The following is a 20,007-nucleotide window of genomic DNA, read 5'->3' on the forward strand; positions in this document are numbered from 1 at the left end:
TTCCTAACTTTTTTCTAGGTGCATGGTGCTTCACTAAGGAGTCTAATGACTAAAGTCCTTGGGCCACTCCACACTCCTCAACATGGGTCCTTATTGGTAGCATGTAAGCCACCATGTGCCCCATCTTCATTTGGGGTTCTTGCTGGATGGTGCAATTGCTGGCCACGACACATGATGTCGTGCATTGCCAACCATGTTTGATCGAGCAATTTAGGCCACAATAACATTAATGTGGCAATCCGACCGAGCCCGATTGAAATTCACATCTCCGCCTCACAAAGAGTCGTCCCACAACACCCCACACCATATATCCACCGTGTATTAGGAAGATCTCCTAATGATAGTATTGATGATGTCATCATCGGGAAATGTTTTCAACACACGGGAGGGATGTGGTGTGGGTGGAGATGTGAACTACGGCCCTATATGTCATCCAATTATCAAGAAATGAATCAGATTAGATCCGGTTCGATCCGTTTGCACCCCTGCCCGGTTTATCAAAACTCAAAAAACTAGGATCGGATCCGAACCGATCCATCTGTCCTGTGGGCAGTCTATCCGATTTAATGAAGGGTCAAGGGTGTCTGACACCCTGCAAGCAAGACGATCTGGATCGTTGGTCAGAGGTCTCGGTGATATGAAGTTCTAGTGCGCTTCACAAAGGGGCGCCCCACACCGTCCCACAGAAAATCCCCTCCGTTTATTGGGAGCATCTCCCGATCATGTGCTGTGGGACGGTGTGGGGCGCCCCACGCAGATCTGAACTCGTTTGAGCTGAAGTGACTTGGACTTCCACCCTGAACCTGTACTTCAGTAATTGACGGCTAAGATTAAAGGACTGATGAGACGCTCGTCCCTCCCTTTCACAAGTCAAAGACTCAAGACTCCTCGACTCTCAGGAGTAAACAACGAAAATACTTAAAACCTCTGTAATTTTATGTGGATTAATCAGTCATCGCGACTTTGAGGACGAAGGTTTTCTTCTTTCCGCGTCTTCTTTCTGTTGTATCATTCTATCATATTCTTCAAATCATAAGGTAAATTTCGATTTTATTTTTTTATTTTCTTTTACAAGAACAGCAAAACGATTTTATAACTTCACGGGCTGAATTTTGTTAGACACATGACGAGCATTTCTTCATGGGAACCCTAGGTCTGATACTATTCTGCTCTCTCTCTCTCTCTCTCTCTGGATTTTAAAGTTTTACAACGAAAAACCTCTTTGTATTTTGCGTTCATTCCCCTCTTCCTGGGAGGGTGGGGAAATTTTAATTTGGAATTCATCCTGATTATTGAAATCTGAGTGTTTCAGAACTTTCGTTTAAATTTTCAAGGAGAAGAAACCCTAACATCAAAACCCGTATTACCATGATCTCTCTCCATTCCTCCCTCTCCCTCTCTCTCTCTCTCTCTCTCTGCCTCTAGATAGTGCGGGGGAAGAAAAGTGAAGGTTCGTATATAAACACCTTTATTTTAATTGATAAGCACTGGTTGATAATATAATGTTGAAAATTTCTCATCGATTTAAACACGACCTCTGTTATATTGCTTTGGCCGGGGTAGGCGTTTTTTTTTTAATGTCCACTGTGTCTTGGGAGCCCTTTTTATTTTTGTGCAACGCTTTATGTTGGTATGACGAGATACCGCCTAAATATGGAATTGTTGTTACTTGACAAATTTTACAGATGGAAGTTTGCCCGTCAAGATCCATGTTCATTGTTTTAGTGATACTTTTATCAATCCTGAAAGTAGCAGTTGGACTTAGATTTGTGATCGACAGGGAAGAGTGCTTTTCTCATAATGTTGAATATGAAGGAGATACGATTCACTTTTCCTTTGTTGTGATTAAAGCTGACGGACCGTGGCACTATAGTGATGATGGAGTAGATCTTGTGGTAAGTTTTACTTATTTTGAAGGAAGTGGGATCAATTTTTCCAAGCTTCTATTTTGTTGTCATTTGCCACCTTGCATCTTTCTGAAAACATATTTGCCAATTTAGTTTAAATACTGTTTCAGTTCACTTGACCATTACTTAATTGTATTTGTGTTTGCTAATATTTCAAGGTTTATATTTAAAAGAAGTAGAAGAAATAAAAAAAAAAAAGTTGTATTGTTTCATATCTTTGTTGGAAAAGAGAAATCAGGTAATTACAACAAGCATGGCACTATATGCAATCAAGGGGCTATGGGATGACCCTTGGTGCCTGGGCGGGGATTTAAATGTCATTAGATTCTCTGATGAAACCAGTAATCCCCAACAGGTAATTACAACAAGCATGAGGAAATTTAATGGTTTTATTGAAGAATGTGAACTGAAGAAAATACCTCTACTACAAGCCAGTTACACTCGGTCCAACCTTCAAGAATGTGAACTGAAGTTGGACAGGTTCGTATTTAACCTTGCCTGAGAGAATAGTTTGGAAAACTTGGTTGCTAGAGCATTACCCAGGGTCACCTCCGATCACTGGCCTATCCAGATAGGTACTGAGTTTTTTTTCTATAGGACCCAAACCTTTTAGATTCGAAAATATGTGGCTTACCCATCTTGATTTTGTGAAAAAAGTGAAGGAATGGTGGGGTGAGGAGGAGAGGGCGGTAAGATGGAAGGGGATCAAGTTTCATAAGAAATTAAAAAAGTTGAGAGCCAAAATAAAAGAGTGGAATAGAGATCATTTTTGGTAGAATTGAGGAGCAAAAATTGTGCCTAATCTCTCGAATAGAAAACTTGGATGTAAAGGAATCTCAAAATGGGTTGACCGAGGATGACAGAATGTTAAGGAGACAATTGAAAAAGGATTTGAAAGAGGTGTTACTGAGGGAAGAAATCAGTTGGAGACAAAAATCTAGACACAAGTGGATTAAGGAAGGCGATGGGAACACTAGATTTTTTCATGATTTGGCAAATGGGAGACGAAGAAAGAATCTTGTGACCAAGCTAGAGATAGGAGAGGAGGTGATTACCAACCAGGATGATATAGCTAGAAAATTTGTGGACCACTTCAAATTGATTTATAGAAGACCTTTGAGTGAGAGAGCAGTTGTGGAAGGGGTGGAATGGCCAAGAATTGATGATGGAGTGGCAAGGTGGCTGGAAAGGGATTTCGAGGAAGAAAAGATTAAGAAAGCTGCCTTTCTAATGGATAGATCCAAGGCTCTAGGTCTAGATGGCTTTACAATGGGCTTTTTTATCAAGACTGTTGGGAGGTGTTGAAAGAGGATTTAGTTGAAGTTTTTAAGGAATCTGCAGACAATCACATTATAAGCCCTGGAATTAATGCCACCTTTTTGGTCTTGATACCTAAAAAGAATGATGCCAACCACCCAAAAGATTATAGGCTTATTAGTCTAGTGACAAACATCTATAAAATTCTGGCTAAAGTGCTCTCGTTGAGGATCAAAACAGTCCTCCCTTCTATCATTAGTGAAACCCAGGGGGCTTTCATTCAAGGGCGGCAAATAACAGATCAGATCTTAATTGCAAATGAGTGTGTGGAGGAAATGAAAAAGTCTAGTAAGAGAGGTTTCATTTGTAAATTGGATCTTGAAAAGGCCTATGATTTGGTGGACTGGAAGTTTCAATTAGAGGTTATGCGAAACTGTGGATTTGGGGACAAGTGGTGTAGTTGGATTTATGGGTGTATCAGTACTTATTACCACTCTATTCTGGTAAATGGTATGGTGAGGGACTTTTTTCCAGCTTGTAGGAGTGTCAGGCAAGGGGATCCACTCTCACCCTTCCTTTTTACCTTAGTAGCTGATGTGATTAGTCGGATCATTACTAAGGCTGATAGTGAAGATGCCATTAGGGGTTGGAGAATAGGGAGACACCAAGTCTCCGTGACCCACCTTCAGTTTGCAGATGACCTAATGATCTTTTGTGAAGGAGGTTTCAGCGAAAAGGTAGCAAACCTAAAGGAGCTAATCAAAGGATTTGAAAGTATTTCTAGTTTGAGAATAAATTTGGAAAAGAACTGCATAGCGGGTATAAATTTGGAGGTAGGGGAGGTCGAGGCTATTGCGGAGTGTCTTGAGTGTTCCACCTCTGCTTGGCAATGTCATATTTAGGGCTTCCTTTAGGGGCAAATCCTAGGGAGAGTAGATTTTGGACTCTAGTGATAGAAAAGTTTGAGAAGAGATTAGCCTCATGGAAGAGGAATTATGTCTCTTTAGGAGGGAGAATTACCCTAATAAGAGCTACTTTGGCTAACTTACCCACCTATTTTTTGTTTGTTTTTAGGATACCAGTTAGGGAAGCTAGGAAACTGGAGAAGTTGATGAGAGATTTTTTATGGGAGCCGGAACAAGAAAAAAATGATCACTTGGTTAATTAGGAAATTGTGTGCAGAAGTAAAGAAGAGGGGGGGTTTGGGACTTGGGAGGGTAACTAGAAAAAATCAAGCTCTCTTAGGGAAATGGTTGTAGCGATGGCCATTGGAAAGAGAGAGATTGTGGCATGAGGTGGTGGGAAGCATTCATGGGAGGTCAGAGAATGGATGGGATGTTGGTGTATCAAGGCAAGCTAACCTAGCAGCACCTTTTAAGGCCATTAACAACACCCTTCCTCAATTCCTCAATTTTATCAGGTATGAAGTTTGTTCTGGCAACATTGTTCATTTTTGGGAGGATATTTGGATAGGAGACACACCTTTAAAGGATCTTCCCTTCGCTATTTTCTGTTTCTTTGTACAAAAAAGAGGTGGTCTCAAAATTTGTCTCACCTTTGGGAACACCCTTAGATCCTACTTGGGATTTTGGGTTTCGTAGAGGACTTGGGGATGATGAAATTGAATCTCTTTTTGTTTTGCTTGGTTGTCTTAATCAAGTTTGTTTAGATCCCTCCAAGCCAGATAAGAGGGTAGGGACTCTTAGACCCAATGGAACCTTCACTTGTGCTTCTTTCTTCAAGTTCATCTCTCAACTTTCTACTCACCAACCCTTTCAGTCAAAAGAAATTTTGTACAAGCCAGTTCCCTAAAAAATTATGGCGTTTTGTTGGGAAGTATTCCATGGGAAAGTAAACACTCTAGATAACCTACAAAAGAGAAGACATTTCCTCTGTAATTCTCTTAATTGGTGCATCCTCTGTAGAGCTCACGGTTAGGATTGTAATCACCTATTAATATCTTGTCCCTTTTTTGCAGATCTTTGGGCTTGGCTACTTTTGTTGTTTGGGAGTAGTTGGAGTCTACTAGCAGAAGTTCACATGCTCTTCAACCATTCTACCTTTTATTGGCCTACAACAATAGGGAGAATTATGTAGAGATGTGCTCGTGCTGCCTTGATTTTGACTCTTTGGGAAGAAAGGAATATTATAATTTTTCAAGAAAAGGAAATGAACTGTTAGGAATTGAAAGACTGTGTGTTAAATAAGGCAATACCTTTAGCGTTTTCCTACCTCAAAACCAACTAAGAAATATACCGAGACACTTACTAGGAACATGATAAATCCTAATTAACTCTAGGATTATGACTTTGACTTGATTTAGGACTCAAATAAGACAGATCTCGGTTGATATAAAACTAAAGTTGTTGACATAAAGTATCATACCAGCCTGGAAAGTTGGGATTATTTTATGGGAGAGATCCAGAAATTGTACATTTAGGATTGGAGACCAAGACACGTCAAAATGTGACCTCTTTTGTTTCCTTGGTTTGGAAATCTATAACAAGGGAGTGATTGAGGAGGATGTTACACATAGAATCAGAGAAGGACGAACAAAATGGAGGGGTGCATCTGGTGATCCATGTGATTGAACACCACTTATAATAAGAGGATTTTTTTTTTCTTTTTTATAAATAGGCTAAGAGGAATCTAGTGTACTTTGCATTATGTTGAGTGGAAATTATTAGCAAGAAGGAAGTGACTAGAAAAGTGGAAAGAGTCATGATTTATATTTTAAAGGAGTTTTTACAGCTTCAGGCATGGCCATATGGACAGTCAATGGCTGTAGATTATCAATGAAAATGATTTTGAAGTACAAAATATAAATTAGGTATACTGTACAAGGGGATATATTTTCATAAAAGCTATTATAGCTATTCTACTGAAATAGTTGATATTGTTTATCTACTTTTCCTTAAGGGGATTTTTCACTCAAGAAATGATAGGTGTAATGTAAAATAGAAACATTACAGGGGAGAGCGGTCTCTCTCTTCGAAGGACGAAGGAAGGTCTATGAGGGAGCAATGGGTTCGAAGGGGAATGAGAGAGTTGTGTGTATGTTTGAAGATGCCTGTAGTGAGCTGCTTAAGATTTCTCTGTCTCCTAACCACGAAGAGGACTCTCGTATTTATGGAGGAAGCGCTGGGACCCCAAAAGGTAGGAGACGAGGACATTCACTCTATATCGGGAAAGGAAATATACTGCTTGCTGGCAATTATTGGATACGCTATTGGGCGTAGCCACGTGTTTCATGAAGATATCCTCGGGGATTAGCTTTCCTTATCCCCAAGATCTTCATTACTCACGAGGGCTACTACCTTTTCCGCGCACCATCACTAATCCTACGTGGGGATACTGACGTCACCGTCTAAAAGTCGATGTTCATTGGCGTCACGTGACGATTCATGAGGCATTTCTTTGTAACGGTTCCGTGTGTTCGGGTACACGCTCGGGTCTCGCCGCGGGTTTGGTTCGTTGTCCTCCCGATCTGTTGTGGGTGTGACCTCATTGCATAGTCAAGCGTGCTCGTGTCTTTGTGGGTGGATCTTTCTGAGGTCCATTTAGCATGCTACGGGTTTATCACAGTGATTGCGGTTAGAATGTAAGTTAATTGCAGCACGGGGTTGGTTGTTGATTCTTCGCAAGTATTTCTATGGTGGTGTTCTTGGTGTCTGAGTATTCTTTGAGGGTCTAACTAAGCTGTATGTACCTACAATAGGTCATCAGAAATGATAGGATCAGAAAGAAAAACGTTGTACAGAGGCAGAGCTTTGTGGGTTAAGAGACATGTCTAGAAGATGAGTATAGCATAATTATGAATGTTGAGATGGATAGGTGAGAAACTAGCAATGACAGGATCAGAAATGAACTGAAAGGACCACTGCACCAATGAGGGGTAGATGGTCTGGTCACAGTCACGTTCAGAGAAGATCATCTACAGCACCATTGCACCAATGAGTAGAAGTGGTTTGTTACAAGTTTAAGGGTCTACAAGCTCAAGAGCTAGGGGCAAACTGAAAGGACATCAACTGAAGTAGTGAGAAATGGTTTAAGGTCTCATAATGACAGATATGGCACTGAATAGAGTGGAATGGCAGAGAAAAATTCCTGAAGCAGATGAAATATTGAAGGTCTGATGAAGCTTTAACAAAGCAACCCATTAATTAAGATAATTTTATGGGATGCTAGATGATGAAAGGTGTGGTGATTCTTCTTTCAATATGGCATTCTATGGATTTAGTTTTGAACACTATGGAAAGATTGGGGGAGTGAGTCACCTAGAAAGTGCTCTATTGATTTGCTGGTGTAAATGGTATTGGATTTTCTAGCTTGCTCAGAAGAGTTGCCCATTAGAGGGAAAGCTTAAATCACCTTATATCTTTTTAAGACACAAAACATTAATCAGGTACCTTGGTTGATCATTTGGAGGCTGGAAACTAGGTGCCTTTGGTCACTGGGATAGAATTCTATGCTGATGTCTCATGATTTTTCATTTTTTTGAGATTTTTTGAAACTTGGGAGGAATGGACATGTATTTTATGCCATTAAACTTGGTTCTATCTCTCTATCTCTCTCTCATGAATTCTTGTTAGTTTAAATAATCGATTGATAGAAAGAGGAAAATATGTAATTTAAAAGATGGTTTAATGAAACCCTCAACAAAGATGTTTTAGAGTGAATAACCTCAGGCACATATAATAAGGTTATTTGCAAATCAGAATGCATAAAAGAAAAAGAACATAAAAATTATGTCATTGCAGAAATAGCTTTAGGGAAAATGATAATGGGGATCTAAGCAGGATATTAATTGAAGCTCACAGTTTAAAAGGGAATGAGATGAAATCTACGACACTCATTTCAAGGAAGCAAAATCAGAAATTAACACTCATTGCCATCGGGTGTACTTAGTTCAACCCAAGGTTTGAATTAGAGCTCTCAGCTCTGTCCCATTTTGGTGCATAGCCAGTTTATATTTTTATTAAGAAGAAATAAGGTGTGACAATGGTAGTATTCAAATATGTGGAGTTTCAAGAGTGCAAAATCCTGTATGTAGAAATCTTTATAATTTGGGAAGGTAGGTCTCAGGAATCATCCATCGAAAAAAGGTAGGCCTTGGGTATAAACTGTTAAATCAATATGCTAGGACAGTTAACTCACTCTAGGTTTTCTTTGTAAGTTTCTTTTGCTATGTATTCCATTGCTTCTTTAGTAGCCACAAACATTCACTTCCTGATCAGATGAATATATTGAGATAATCAGGTGAAGGGGCCTTCTGGTGATCAAATTCGTGACTCTCGTGACCAGACAAGTGAGAAGTTTGAGTTTACAGCTCACAAGAAAGGGCTTCACAGTTTCTGCTTCACTAACAAGTCTCCTTATCATGAAACCATAGACTTTGATATACATGTTGGCCATTTTACTTACTTCGATCAGCATGCTAAAGATGGTAAGAGCATTGTGTCTCTAGGTTCCGTCATTTAATGTTTGTGCATCTTAAGTTTGGAAGAATATACTTCTGATGTCTATGTCCTTGTCTGTAGAGCACTTCAACCCCTTACTGGAACAGATTGCGAAATTAGAGGAATCTCTTTATAACATCCAGTTCGAGCAGCATTGGCTGGAGGCTCAGACTGACCGCCAAGCACTAGGTATAATCAGAAACTATATTTCTCTTTTCTTTTTATGGTTAGGATATTTTATCAGTAAAATATAAGAGCTTTTATCTCGGCTAACCACCATAATCAATGTTCTTTTGTAATGACCCCCCTTGGGGATTGAAACCCGCATTTGGCATCCTGCATCTGTTCACCCCTTGTTTGGTTATTCCATAAGACTGATTTATGATTAGGAATCTTATCTATCTGAAATCATATAGGTTTTATTGTTTAACCAACCACTCTATATTCCATTATCTCTGAAATATTTTTAAGACATCCATGCAGCTGACGGAGGCTGGTTTTGTATTTCAGTTGACAGTTACAGTTCTTATCTGGGATAAATTGCCTTAAAAGTTCAAACTTATGAAGATTGATTTGATTCTTTACTGGAAAAAAATGAAAATTTGATTTTCTTTTTAGAAAAGGTAATGATTAGGGGAAAACAAGTAGGAAAAGCAGTTAGAATGAAGTTCACACCACCAAAGGGGTTTGGCGACGTTTCTATGCTTCATAGCGTTCTTGTCATAGTAATATTTTCTACCTTAATAAAAGGTGGAAAAAATGAATTGAGTATAGTGGATTAACCCATTTCATGAATCTTTGGACTCTTAAAGGGAACTGAAGGTTTTGAGAAAACAAGGAGAATGTTGCCCATGGCATTAGAGCAAGGTGATTGAAATAAAGTGATGCATCTTGTGTACTATGTTACCAGTATAAACCAATGCAACTCAAAGGAAAATTCATAAGACATTAAAACCAGCATTGCTATATGGAACAGAGCGTTGAGCAAACAAGAAACACCACATGTTCATTAAACAAGTATAGCTGAGATAAGGATATTGAGATAGATGAATGGCAAGACTAGAAATGACATAATGAGCACATTAAGAGGACTTGGGAGTAGCTCCAATTAGTGACAAGATGAGGGAAAGTCTACTAAGATGGTTTTTTCATGTGTATAGATGACCAATGACCAAACCAGTGAGGAGTGAATTGGTACAAATGGACGCCTCTAAAAGAGAAGGGGAAGATCAAAGAATATATGGTCTGATGTGGTAAAAAAATGATTTAAAAGGTTATAATTTGACAAAAAAATCTCTCGATATAGCAAAATGGTGGGATAGGATTTGTGTGGCTGATGCCAAATAGTTGAGATAAATGCAGATTTGAGTTGTTGAAAGCCATTCTTACTCTTATTGGGTAAACCTGATGTTTCTTTGTAGGTCTTGCCCCTTGAAGGTGATTCGGAGGCGGTGGTTAGATGGCTAAAGGAAGACAACAGTACCATGTGGACTTACAGTAATGAAAGGAAAAAGTTCAAATGGTTTGCTAGGGACATTGAGGTGAAGTATAGCTGGGTGAAAAGAAATGCCAACTCTTTTGCTGATGGGTTAGCTAAGCAAGGGGTGAATAGGGTGTCTTTGTTTTGGGCTAATTTCTAATTTATCTCTTTGTGTAATTTGTCGATGGGGAGTTAAGTCATTTTACCTCCCCTATATTTTGTAATTGCTCCCTTCTATTTTAATAGAGTTGATTGTTATTGATCCAAAAAATAGATTTTATAAAAGATGGAGGCAGGATGTATGTGGCAGAAAGGAGAAGAAATGCCAAAGGAAGATTCCTGATGTTGGTTACGTTTTTCGGGTTGAGGAGAAAACAGCTGGTGTGCTTCCCAGAAGGTAGGAAAGGTGAGGGATGGAAGGAGATCTCAATACTTTAAAAGATTTTCTAACATTGGCAACTGATTCACAAGCTCCAGAACCGTTGAACTCAGAAGAGAGGCATATAGAATTCAAAGGAGGCGGCCCTGGCAGTAGGTGAAGCTTCATGTGAAAGGAGGATGGTGGTCAATGCTTCGAAGGAGGAATGGGAAAAGTGGCTAGTGTAGAAACAAGTAGCCCACCAAGGGACTGGAAAATGGTAGCGAAGGAGATGGTGAAAAAACTTGAGAGTGAAAAGCACAACTATCTTAACTCCATTTGAGAGTTGTAAAGCACAGGTGGAGGCGTCAGATGTTAAGCTAGAGATTGATGCAGTCTGCTATCAGATGGAGTGTGGTGCAGTTACAGTGTCAAGATGGTCTCCTTCGGCTAATGCAAAGGATTTGTCAGTAGAAGATTCAGTTATAGTCTGGCTGTTGGGCCTGCCTTTTCATCTTTGGAAGGCCGAAGTTTTTGAAGCAATTGCAGTTCTGTGCAAGGCACGTTTAGATGGATTCTTTGTTAAGGATCTGCGTTCTGCAGCTATTAGCCTCAGCTGTGTTTTCCCTGAAGAAATTCCAAGGAAGATTAGTGTAGCCAATGGTGGTGTGTTCTTCTCAGTTTGGCTAATGACAACCATTGAAGCAGACCTCTGGGCTGGAGCCTGAAGGAGAGAAGAGGAAGGGGTTGAAAGAGATTGGCTATGTGGCAAACTGAGAGGGGCTAGCTCTGATTCCTCAGAAACTTACATGCATAAGGAAATCTTTGAGAAGGAAACCTTGAAAATTAAGCAAATAGGTACTGGCTATACACAGGTTGGTGGTAGGTCCTATGCTGAGGCACTGAGAGATGGAAATAAGGAACAGGATAGAGGTTGCAGTCAGTTACCTTAAATAGGAAAATTGATAAGGAAAAGGAGGAAGTCAGACCTATTGTTGACAGGCCAGGACAGGTGGAATATGAAGTTTCAAAATTTGAATTGATAGGACATGTGGGCACCAATGAGGAAGGGGCACAATTAAATGGCCAAGTGGAGTTTCTTGACGAGAGGATGAACCTGGCTGGGCTGATGGGTTTGATTGGGCCGGTTGAAAAAAGGAAAAGGGTCCAAGAAGTTAGAGAAGGGTGGGTCTTTTTTTATCAAAGTCAAGAATTGGAGTAGTAGACAAGAGTGGAGTGGGCCGGAAAAATGGGCTGGCTGTTTTAGAAGAGAGGACAAAATCAGGTGACTTGTCTAAAAGTCACGTGGGGGTTCTAAAAGGGGTGGTGATAGATGGAAAATTAGATCCATCGTCGTCCCCATCGAGAGCTCCTTCTTGTTCCAAGAACTAGGGGCAGAACAGAAGTTTGAACAGCTTGCAGTGGAAGACGTCTGGGGCCAACTACTTGTCTCCAGACATCGGAACCCTAGAATCCAAAGAATGGCGCCAGAAAGAGTGGAAGATTAGTCGGAAAATGAAGCACTCTCGAGTGAGCAGGAATGTGATTCTGGCAATATAGAAACTTCAAGTATCAACAGTGTTTCTTTGGGGAAATATCCTTTACAACAAGATGAAGAGAGCTTTAATACAAAACAACTGTTTTTAGAGGAAGAAGATGCTACAACATTGAACCTCACGTCTATTCCTTCAAAATATGTAGCTGAACTAGAAAATCGAAGGGGAGAAGAGAGCTCCATCGGTAGGGAACAAAACTCGAGGCCAACCAATCCAAGTCTGAACTTAGGGGATAGACGGTTTGTATCTATGGATGTGGCATTCTTTGAGCCCTACTATCATAAGGTTTCTCCTCAGGGGGAGAGTAGTGAGGTGGGCAATTCAGCCCCAGAAGTTCAGTTACCTATTCCAATCACTAAAGGGGAGAGTGGTGAAGAGGGTTGTCGGAAGTGTATGGAATTGAGGGTGTTTCACAGACAGTGGAGGCAAGTTGATTTTGGTTCTCAGCAGTCCAAGCAAATCCTGGTTTCTTTTACAGCTCCAAATTCAGGTACTACCTGCACTACTAAGCCCATTGAGCCCACTATTGCAAATGATATACCTAACACTATTGAGCCTCAGCCCCTATGCAGTTAGTAAAGGGAAGCGTCGTTGTACTATCCACTACTCATTGTATCTCTCAATTTCTCTCTTATGATGGACTTTCACAATCGTATAGATCATTCCTAGCCTTTATTGCTCTTATTCCTATTGCCAGAACAATGCGGGAAGCTTTATTGGTACCTGAGTGGAAAGATGCAATGAAAGTAGAAATGAATGCTCTTGTTAAAAACAATACATGGGAGTTGATTGACCAGCCTGAGGGGAAGAAATCTGTTGGATGTAAATGGGTGTTTATAGTGAAATATAATGTTGATGGTTCCGTAGAAAGATATAAGGACAGATTGGTTGCAAAGGAATTCACACAAACTTATGGCATAAATTATTTGGAGACGTTTACACTAGTAGCTAAGATAAATACCATCGAAGTCTTATTGCTGTAAATTTCTCATGGCCACTGGTTTAGATGGATGTTAAGAATGTATTCTTCAATGGAGATCTTCAAGAGGTGTACATGGAGTTGCCCCTTGGTTTTTATAGTGCAAAGGTTGGAAAGAAGGTTTGCCGACTGAAGAAGGCTTTATATGTGCTGAAGCAATCCCCAAGAGCCTGGTTTGATAGATTTAGACCGTCTTTAGAAAAAAATTGGCTATGTTCAAGCTCAATTAGATCACACTCTCTTCTTTAAGAAAACAAACTCATCTTTGACTTTGCTTGCTGTCTATATTGATGATATTGTAGTAACAAGAAGTGACATTGGTGAGATTGACTCCCTTAAGCAACTTCTTCACCAAGGGCTTGAAGTAAAAGATTTGGGGGAACCACGCTACTTCTTGGGAATTGAGGTAGCTAGACCTAAGCATGGCATCTTTGTCTCCCAAAGAAAGTTTGTTCTTGATTTGTTGGAAGAAACTAGGAAGTTAGGAGTTAAACCAACCGACACACCCATTGAGCTAAACCATAAGATAAGTGTAGAAAGTGGAGAGCCTCTTGAAGACAAAGTTATGTAGCAGCGATTGGTTGGGATACTTCTCTTTGCCTAACACGATCAGACATTTCTTATGTTGTTGATGTTGTTAGTTAGTACATGCATTCTCCCAAAACCACCCACCTTCTCGTAGTGGAAATGATACTTGCCTATCTGAAGAGATGCCCGTGGAGGTATACTCTTCAAGAATAATGGTCACATGAAAATAGAAGAATACGCAGATGTTGATTGGGATGGTTGTGTTGATGACAAGAGATCTAACTCCAGGTATTGTTCTTTTGTAGGGGAAAATCTTGTTTCCTAGAGGAATAAGAAACAAAATGTTATTGCTCACTCCAATGCTGAAGTTGAATACAAATCTATGGCTAATGGAGTGGCAAAAGTGTTATGGTTGTGATCTTTACTTGATGAGCTAGGTGTTGAATATGAGAAGCCTTTGATGTTGTATTGCAATAATCAAGCTACAATTAACATTGCTCACAATTCGATACAACATGACAGAACTAAACACATTTAAGTGGACCAACACTTTATCCGAGAGAGTTGCATCTCAAGAAGTGTATCTTCCCTATATTGCCTCAGATATGCAGCTATTTGATCTTTTCACTAAGCTGGTTACAAAGACCAAGTTGGTAACGCATTTATTCTAGTTGGGAATGTAGAGATAGTTGTTAGTTGTTAATGTGTGTGGTCCCACTAATATCTTTATATTTATTTCATGGTAGTTATGGTAGCTAGGCTAGACATATTTGTTTTATATTTATTTCTGTTTCAGTAGGGGTATTTGTGTAACTCCACTGATGTTAAGTTACGAGCATATAAATACTAATCTGATGGGGCGGCACTTCAGCCAACCGCATCCTTCTCTTTTCTTCCTCTTCTTCTCTTCTCTCTTTTCTTCTTCTGTCCGTGATCTTCTTTTCTACTGAACTTATATCAAAGAAACAAACAGTTTCTGGTTTCTTTTATCCAAGTTTAATGTTACCTTGTCAACTGAGGAAAAAAACTGGTGGGAGAAGATCTAGAGCAATGAGTCTCTGCTGATTTCATTAACATGTATGAGTTGTTGGACTTGTCACTGTAGGGTGCCAAATTTACCTGGACAAATGACCAGGACTCTCCTACATTGGTAAGACTAGGTAGATTCCTGGTTTCCTCAGGCTGGGACGAGTTTTTTCCTTCTTTTAAACAAACTGCTTTTCCAAGACCCGTTTCTAATCATTGTCCCATTCAGTTATTATGTGGCTCTTAAGAAAGAAGCAGAACACCTTTTAAATGTGAGAATGCTTGGTTTGAGGAAGAAAGTTTTCTCTCTATGATAGCCAAGGTGTGGCCGGATTGTCATGACTGTTTCCAGCTCCTTTATCTTAGCAAACAAGTTGAAGACAATTAAAGAAAAATCTAAAATCTAGAGGTTGGAGAGTAACATGTCTATGGAGACGGAAAAAAGGACCTGTTTGAGTGGGATTGAAGAAATTGATAGGGCTGAAGAAATTGGTCCCCTAACTCAAGAACAAGGATCAAAAAGGTGCCAAGCCAAATCATAATTTCATACATTAGCAGTGAGAGATGAAATTAGATGGAGACAAAGAGCCAAAACAACCTGGCTGAAGATAGGGGATAAAAACACTAGTTTCTTTCATAAGATGGCTAATGCTCAAAACAGAGTTAAAGAAATCAGCAATTTGGAGTGGGAGGGGAGTGGAAGAGTCAGTTGCTGAAATCAAATTTATCGCTTACTCGTTCTACAAGCAGCTTTATGAGGAACCTTGGGCCAATAGACCACTTCCTCTCCATACCCCCTTCGAAAGACTCACAGTCACTTAAGATTAGAAAGCTCATCTTGAAAGGCCTTTCACTGAGGATGAAGTTAAGGAGGTGATTAGTAAAATGGAAAATGAGAAATCTCCTAGTCCAGATGGGTGGACAATTCTGTTTTACATAAAATGTTGGGACTTTATTAAGGAGGACATTATGAATGTGTTTCAGACTTTTCATAGTAGCGCTTCGTTGCAAAGAAGCCTCCACCTTTATTGCCTCCATCCCTAAAGTAGCCGGGGCTGTTAAAAGTTTTGGCAAAAAGACAGTGTCCTGATTGCAAATGAGCTAATTGACTCTAGGAAGAGGGATGGCAAGCTTGGCTTGGTATGCAAGTTGGATACTGAGAAAGCTTATGACCATGTAAACTGAAGATGCCTGGATTTTATCCTTGGGAGAATGAATTTTGGCCACAAATAAAGGAACTGGATGAAAGTGTGTGTATCTTCCCCTAAATTTTCAATTTTAATCAATGGGAAAGTGTCGGACTTCTTTGAAAGTTCTAGAGGGATTAGGCAAGGGGATCCTCTCTCCCTCTTTGCTTTTCTGTCTCATGAAAGGTTGGTTTTACTCGGTTCAAAGGCATGTGGGATGGTTTTGAAATCTCCTCAGGTGGGGAGAAGGTTCATCTTTTCCAGTTTGCTGATGACACTTTATGTTTCATTGATGCTTCAACAGAGCACCTTGAATCTATGCTGGACATCCTTTGTTGGTTTGAGGTTGTCTGGGCTTAAAGTTAACCTAGGAAAATGTGTGATTTTCCCTATTGGTCAAGTGGTGAATCTGGGGAGTTAGTTGAGATTCTGGCTTGTCAGGTAAACCATCTCCCAACGAGATTTTTGGGCCTCCCTCTTGGGGCTAAATGTACCTCCTCTTCTATCTGGGATCCTGTTATTGAGAGAATGGAGAAGAAGCTGGCTTCCTAGAAGCTAAATCCCTCTCTGCAGGGGGTAGATTGACTCTATTAAAAAGTACCCTATCCAACCTCCCTACCTATATGTTTTTCCCTCTTTCCCATCCCCTCCAAGGTTTCCAAGAAGTTAGAATATCTTCAAAGGTTTTTTTTTTTTTTTTTTTGTGTGTGTGTGTGTGTGGAGGGGTTGGGAAGAGGATAAGAAAATTCACCTGGTTAACTGGGATCAGGACTGTTTGCCTGTAAAAGAAGTAGGGCTGGGAGTGAGAAAACTAAAGACATTTATTTCTCTCTTAAGTAAGTGGACTTGGAGGTTTGGCTCTGAAAGAGATGCTTGGTGGAGGTCTCTTTTAGTTGCTAAATTTGGTGTGGACTGGGGTAACTGGAAATCCTTGGATTCTCTTCAGGCTTGGGGCTGTTCCCTGTGGAAGGGTATCATGAAAGGTTTCCCCTCTTTTTCAGAAGGTCTGGAGTATAAAGATGGAGATGGTAAGAGGCTGAAATTCTGGAAGGACCCTTGGTGCTTGAATACCCATCTGGCCAAGGTTTTTCCTAACGTCTCTCAGTGTGCCTCATTCCCTGATACCTCAGTTTCTGACTCCTTTGAGTGGGTGGATGGTTCAGCTGTTTGGTGTCCCCTCTTTAGACGGAACCTCCAAGACTGGGAATTGGAGCAGCTGCTGGAGTTATTACATTTGTTGAAGAATCAGCCTATTTCTGCAAATGTGGAACAGTGGAAGATGAGTGGAGATGGTCGTTTTTCAGTTAAATCTGTTGCTGATAAGCCAAGTCAAGGTTCTATTATGGGTTTCCCCATTAAGCAGGTTTGGGTTCCTGTCTGGATGCTGGCTTTAGACAAGTGCCTGTCAAAAACTAATCTGATTAGGCGTGCAGTTCAGATTCCTGATATGAACTGTGGCTTGGTTCATGAATCTGGTGGTCATCTCTGCATTCATTGCCCTGTGTCTGCTAAGCTGTGGGAGCACTTCATCAAGTCGGCTGGCACTAGCTGGGTTATGTCTCAATGTCAAGGAGGTGCTGTGTAGTTGGAAGATTTCTGGTCTGAGTAAGAAAGGAAGCTGGTTAGGAAATCAATTCCTGCAGTTATCCTCGTCTCTTTGTGGTCTGAAAGGAATAGTCGAGTTTTATGCAACAAAGCTAGAGTTCCTGATGACCTGCTTAAGACTGCTGTCAACAGACTTGCTTCCTGGTTATCTATTGTTTCAGAATTTAAAAACCAGAATGTTTTTCAGCTTCTTGAATCTCACTCAATTTAGGCTTTGTAAGATGGTGGTCTTCCTGGTGATTTTCCACTAGGTTGCTGTTGTAATTTTTACTCTCTCATCAATAAAATTTTACATACCTTCTCAAAAAAAATGACAAGTACTGGACACTGAATACGTCTAATCCAGAGCATACTTTGTATAATAAACACTCTGGAATGGCTGCATTATCCCTCCATGTGGTTGAAATACGAGAGGTCGTGAGCCTGCTAAGAAAACTTTGCAAACCAAGCACAAAGCATGCTAACCATATAAAAGTCTCTGGATCCACTAGTCAATTTTACTTATATTATTCTAAAAATTATTTGGTTTGCAACTACTGTGCTTAAACCTTTTAATTTAAATATTTATGATGGATATTAGTTTAGTGAATGCTTACTAAGTTTGGTTTAAGTGTATGAGTTTACATGTTATTTCCATTTTTGTGTTAAATGCACGTACGGTGACATATATATGCTATTTACTACGGGAAACCTATGTTCACAAATCATGTCCTGCTAAAGAATTAGCAAAAAAAGTCACTGATGTATCAGGTTGAACTTCAGCTTTCAGAAATTGTCTTGCATGATTTTGACATTTGGGAAGTTAGCAAAATCTTCATTATTACTTCAAAAAGGAAAAGGCTGGAAAATCTTCTTGTATATTCTCTGCCAAAATAGATATTACCATCCATCAGTCTTTTTAACTGTAATTATGGTTCAAAAATTGCACTACAGTAAATGAAGGAATGAGTCGGAGGGCAATACATAAGGCCGTGTTTGAATCTGCAGCACTCATAGGAGCCAGCGTTCTCCAAGTCTACCTCCTCCGTCGCTTATTTGAACGGAAGCTTGGCACATCTAGAGTTTAGATTCAGAAGTAGGCCATTTATTGGTTATAAAATTTAAAGGTTTTTCCTACACTCAGGTAATTTTATTCTCTTTCTAGAAAAAATGGATATAAAAAAGTTGTGTAGCTTATTCCTTAATGGAGTTTCCCATCAGGAAGAGACATGTACAATGGCTAATTTCTCATGGGGCTTTACTTGGTTGGAATGATTTAATCATAAAAAGCTTGTACCTTTGAATTTCTGATGTTGTGGATCTCTGTTCTTGGAGTTATTCTTCATTCTATATGCTTTTGAAGTAAATAAAACTGGGAATAAAGATGCAGACCAAGAACCTTGGATCTGGGACACAGGATCGTAGCCAGATCTTGGCCTTTAATAACTTGCCAGAGATGTCATGTTGCAAGAAGTGGTACCACAATCTCATTGAATCCTTATTAAAACATTAATTCTGCCAAACATCATTATATTCATACATATAATAGGGCACGGTTGTCAAACATCTACCCTTTTAGGTAGGGCCATCATTTTGCTTCCAAGGTTTGTTAGTTATTCTCTTTCAAGGCTTTAAAAAAAGTTATTTTGTTTTAGAAGAAACTGCACAATAACGCCTTCCCCTTACTTTCAAAATGACAAAATATGTTCTACTCTCTCATAATGCTGTATTTATTCCCTTCGGTATTTCCTCCAAAGCTCCACGTACGATTTGTGTGTGTGTGCGTGCGTGCGTGTGTGTGAGAGAGAGAGAGCTCCTGGACCCATTCCCACACCGAGAAGTGAGTTGCTGATCGTGTGGCTTGTATCTTTGATATTAAGAGGTCAGATCAGCTACCAACACATGGTGCTTACAACATAGCAATCAACCATTCCTACCATGCATCGGGAAATTTCTCCATGAATGCCAAGGGAGATGTTCTCAATGTGTGGCTGCAGTGGACTGTTGTGATAGTATTGAGAGTGTTTTGTTGGTAGTAGATCCTTACCCTTAATTTCAGGTTCCATTTGATTTGCAGAAATAGGGGTTTGGAATCGAAAATAAATTCCAACTGTTCGGTTAAGTGGAATTAAAATTCGGTAGAATGTCATATCAATTACCAATCCCTCCCCTTTCTTTGGGAACGCAAATTAATAGACCAATTCCAAGAGATTTTGATTAATTTTGACTAAACCAAGCAAACTATTAGATCCGGGGCAAGTACATAAGATAAAATTAGAAGTTAGAATTTGCCAAATGTTTTAAATATAGGAGCCACCAGTAGATGCATATGGCCTAAACATTACAATTTGATGATTTGTATCCACCTCATTTACGCATTATTTCTTATCTGTGAACACTTATACTTGCAAGACAAATCCTGACAACTTCCACTTTAAAACATTAAAACACCATGGAGCCCCGGGCCCCCTTGGCCCTTGGCCTTTGTTTCACCAAAAAAATAGGTTAAAAAAAATCCAATCTTTACATGTAGAATCCAAATTGAATTCGACGCGTAACAAGTCTATTACACTGTTGTCCACCCTTTGTCATGTCCAAACTCGGCGTATACTGATTTGGTTCTACCTATATTATCAGAATTAAGATGATTTTGATAAGGATCAGTGGAGATTTAGAAATGGATATA

General features: G+C 39.7%; 1 protein-coding gene across 4 annotated transcripts; it reads left to right on the top strand.

The window, feature by feature from the left end:
* Positions 1-622: 622 nt before the first annotated feature.
* On the top strand, positions 623-18,629 carry LOC148875036 (transmembrane emp24 domain-containing protein p24beta2-like). 4 transcript variants are annotated; one of them, XM_088964036.1, is made up of 7 exons: positions 913-975; positions 1,081-1,153; positions 1,313-1,450; positions 1,686-1,895; positions 8,424-8,610; positions 8,705-8,812; positions 18,276-18,629. In XM_088964036.1, the coding sequence occupies exons 4-7, from the start codon at positions 1,686-1,688 to the stop codon at positions 18,407-18,409; spliced, it is 639 nt and encodes a 212-aa protein (XP_088820162.1). In that variant the 5' UTR covers positions 913-975; positions 1,081-1,153; positions 1,313-1,450; the 3' UTR covers positions 18,410-18,629. The 4 variants fall into 4 exon arrangements, with proteins under 4 accessions (XP_088820164.1, XP_088820161.1, XP_088820163.1 ...); XM_088964038.1 differs by lacking the exons at positions 913-975; positions 1,081-1,153; positions 1,313-1,450 and adding an exon at positions 623-642 and having other exon boundaries at positions 1,706-1,895; XM_088964035.1 differs by lacking the exons at positions 1,081-1,153; positions 1,313-1,450 and having other exon boundaries at positions 787-1,037.
* The last annotated feature ends 1,378 nt before the right edge of the window (positions 18,630-20,007 follow it).

This window comes from Nelumbo lutea, chromosome 1 (assembly GCF_056320005.1).
Source record: "Nelumbo lutea isolate HS-2025 chromosome 1, American lotus-T2T, whole genome shotgun sequence".
Taxonomy (NCBI): Eukaryota; Viridiplantae; Streptophyta; class Magnoliopsida; order Proteales; family Nelumbonaceae; genus Nelumbo; species Nelumbo lutea.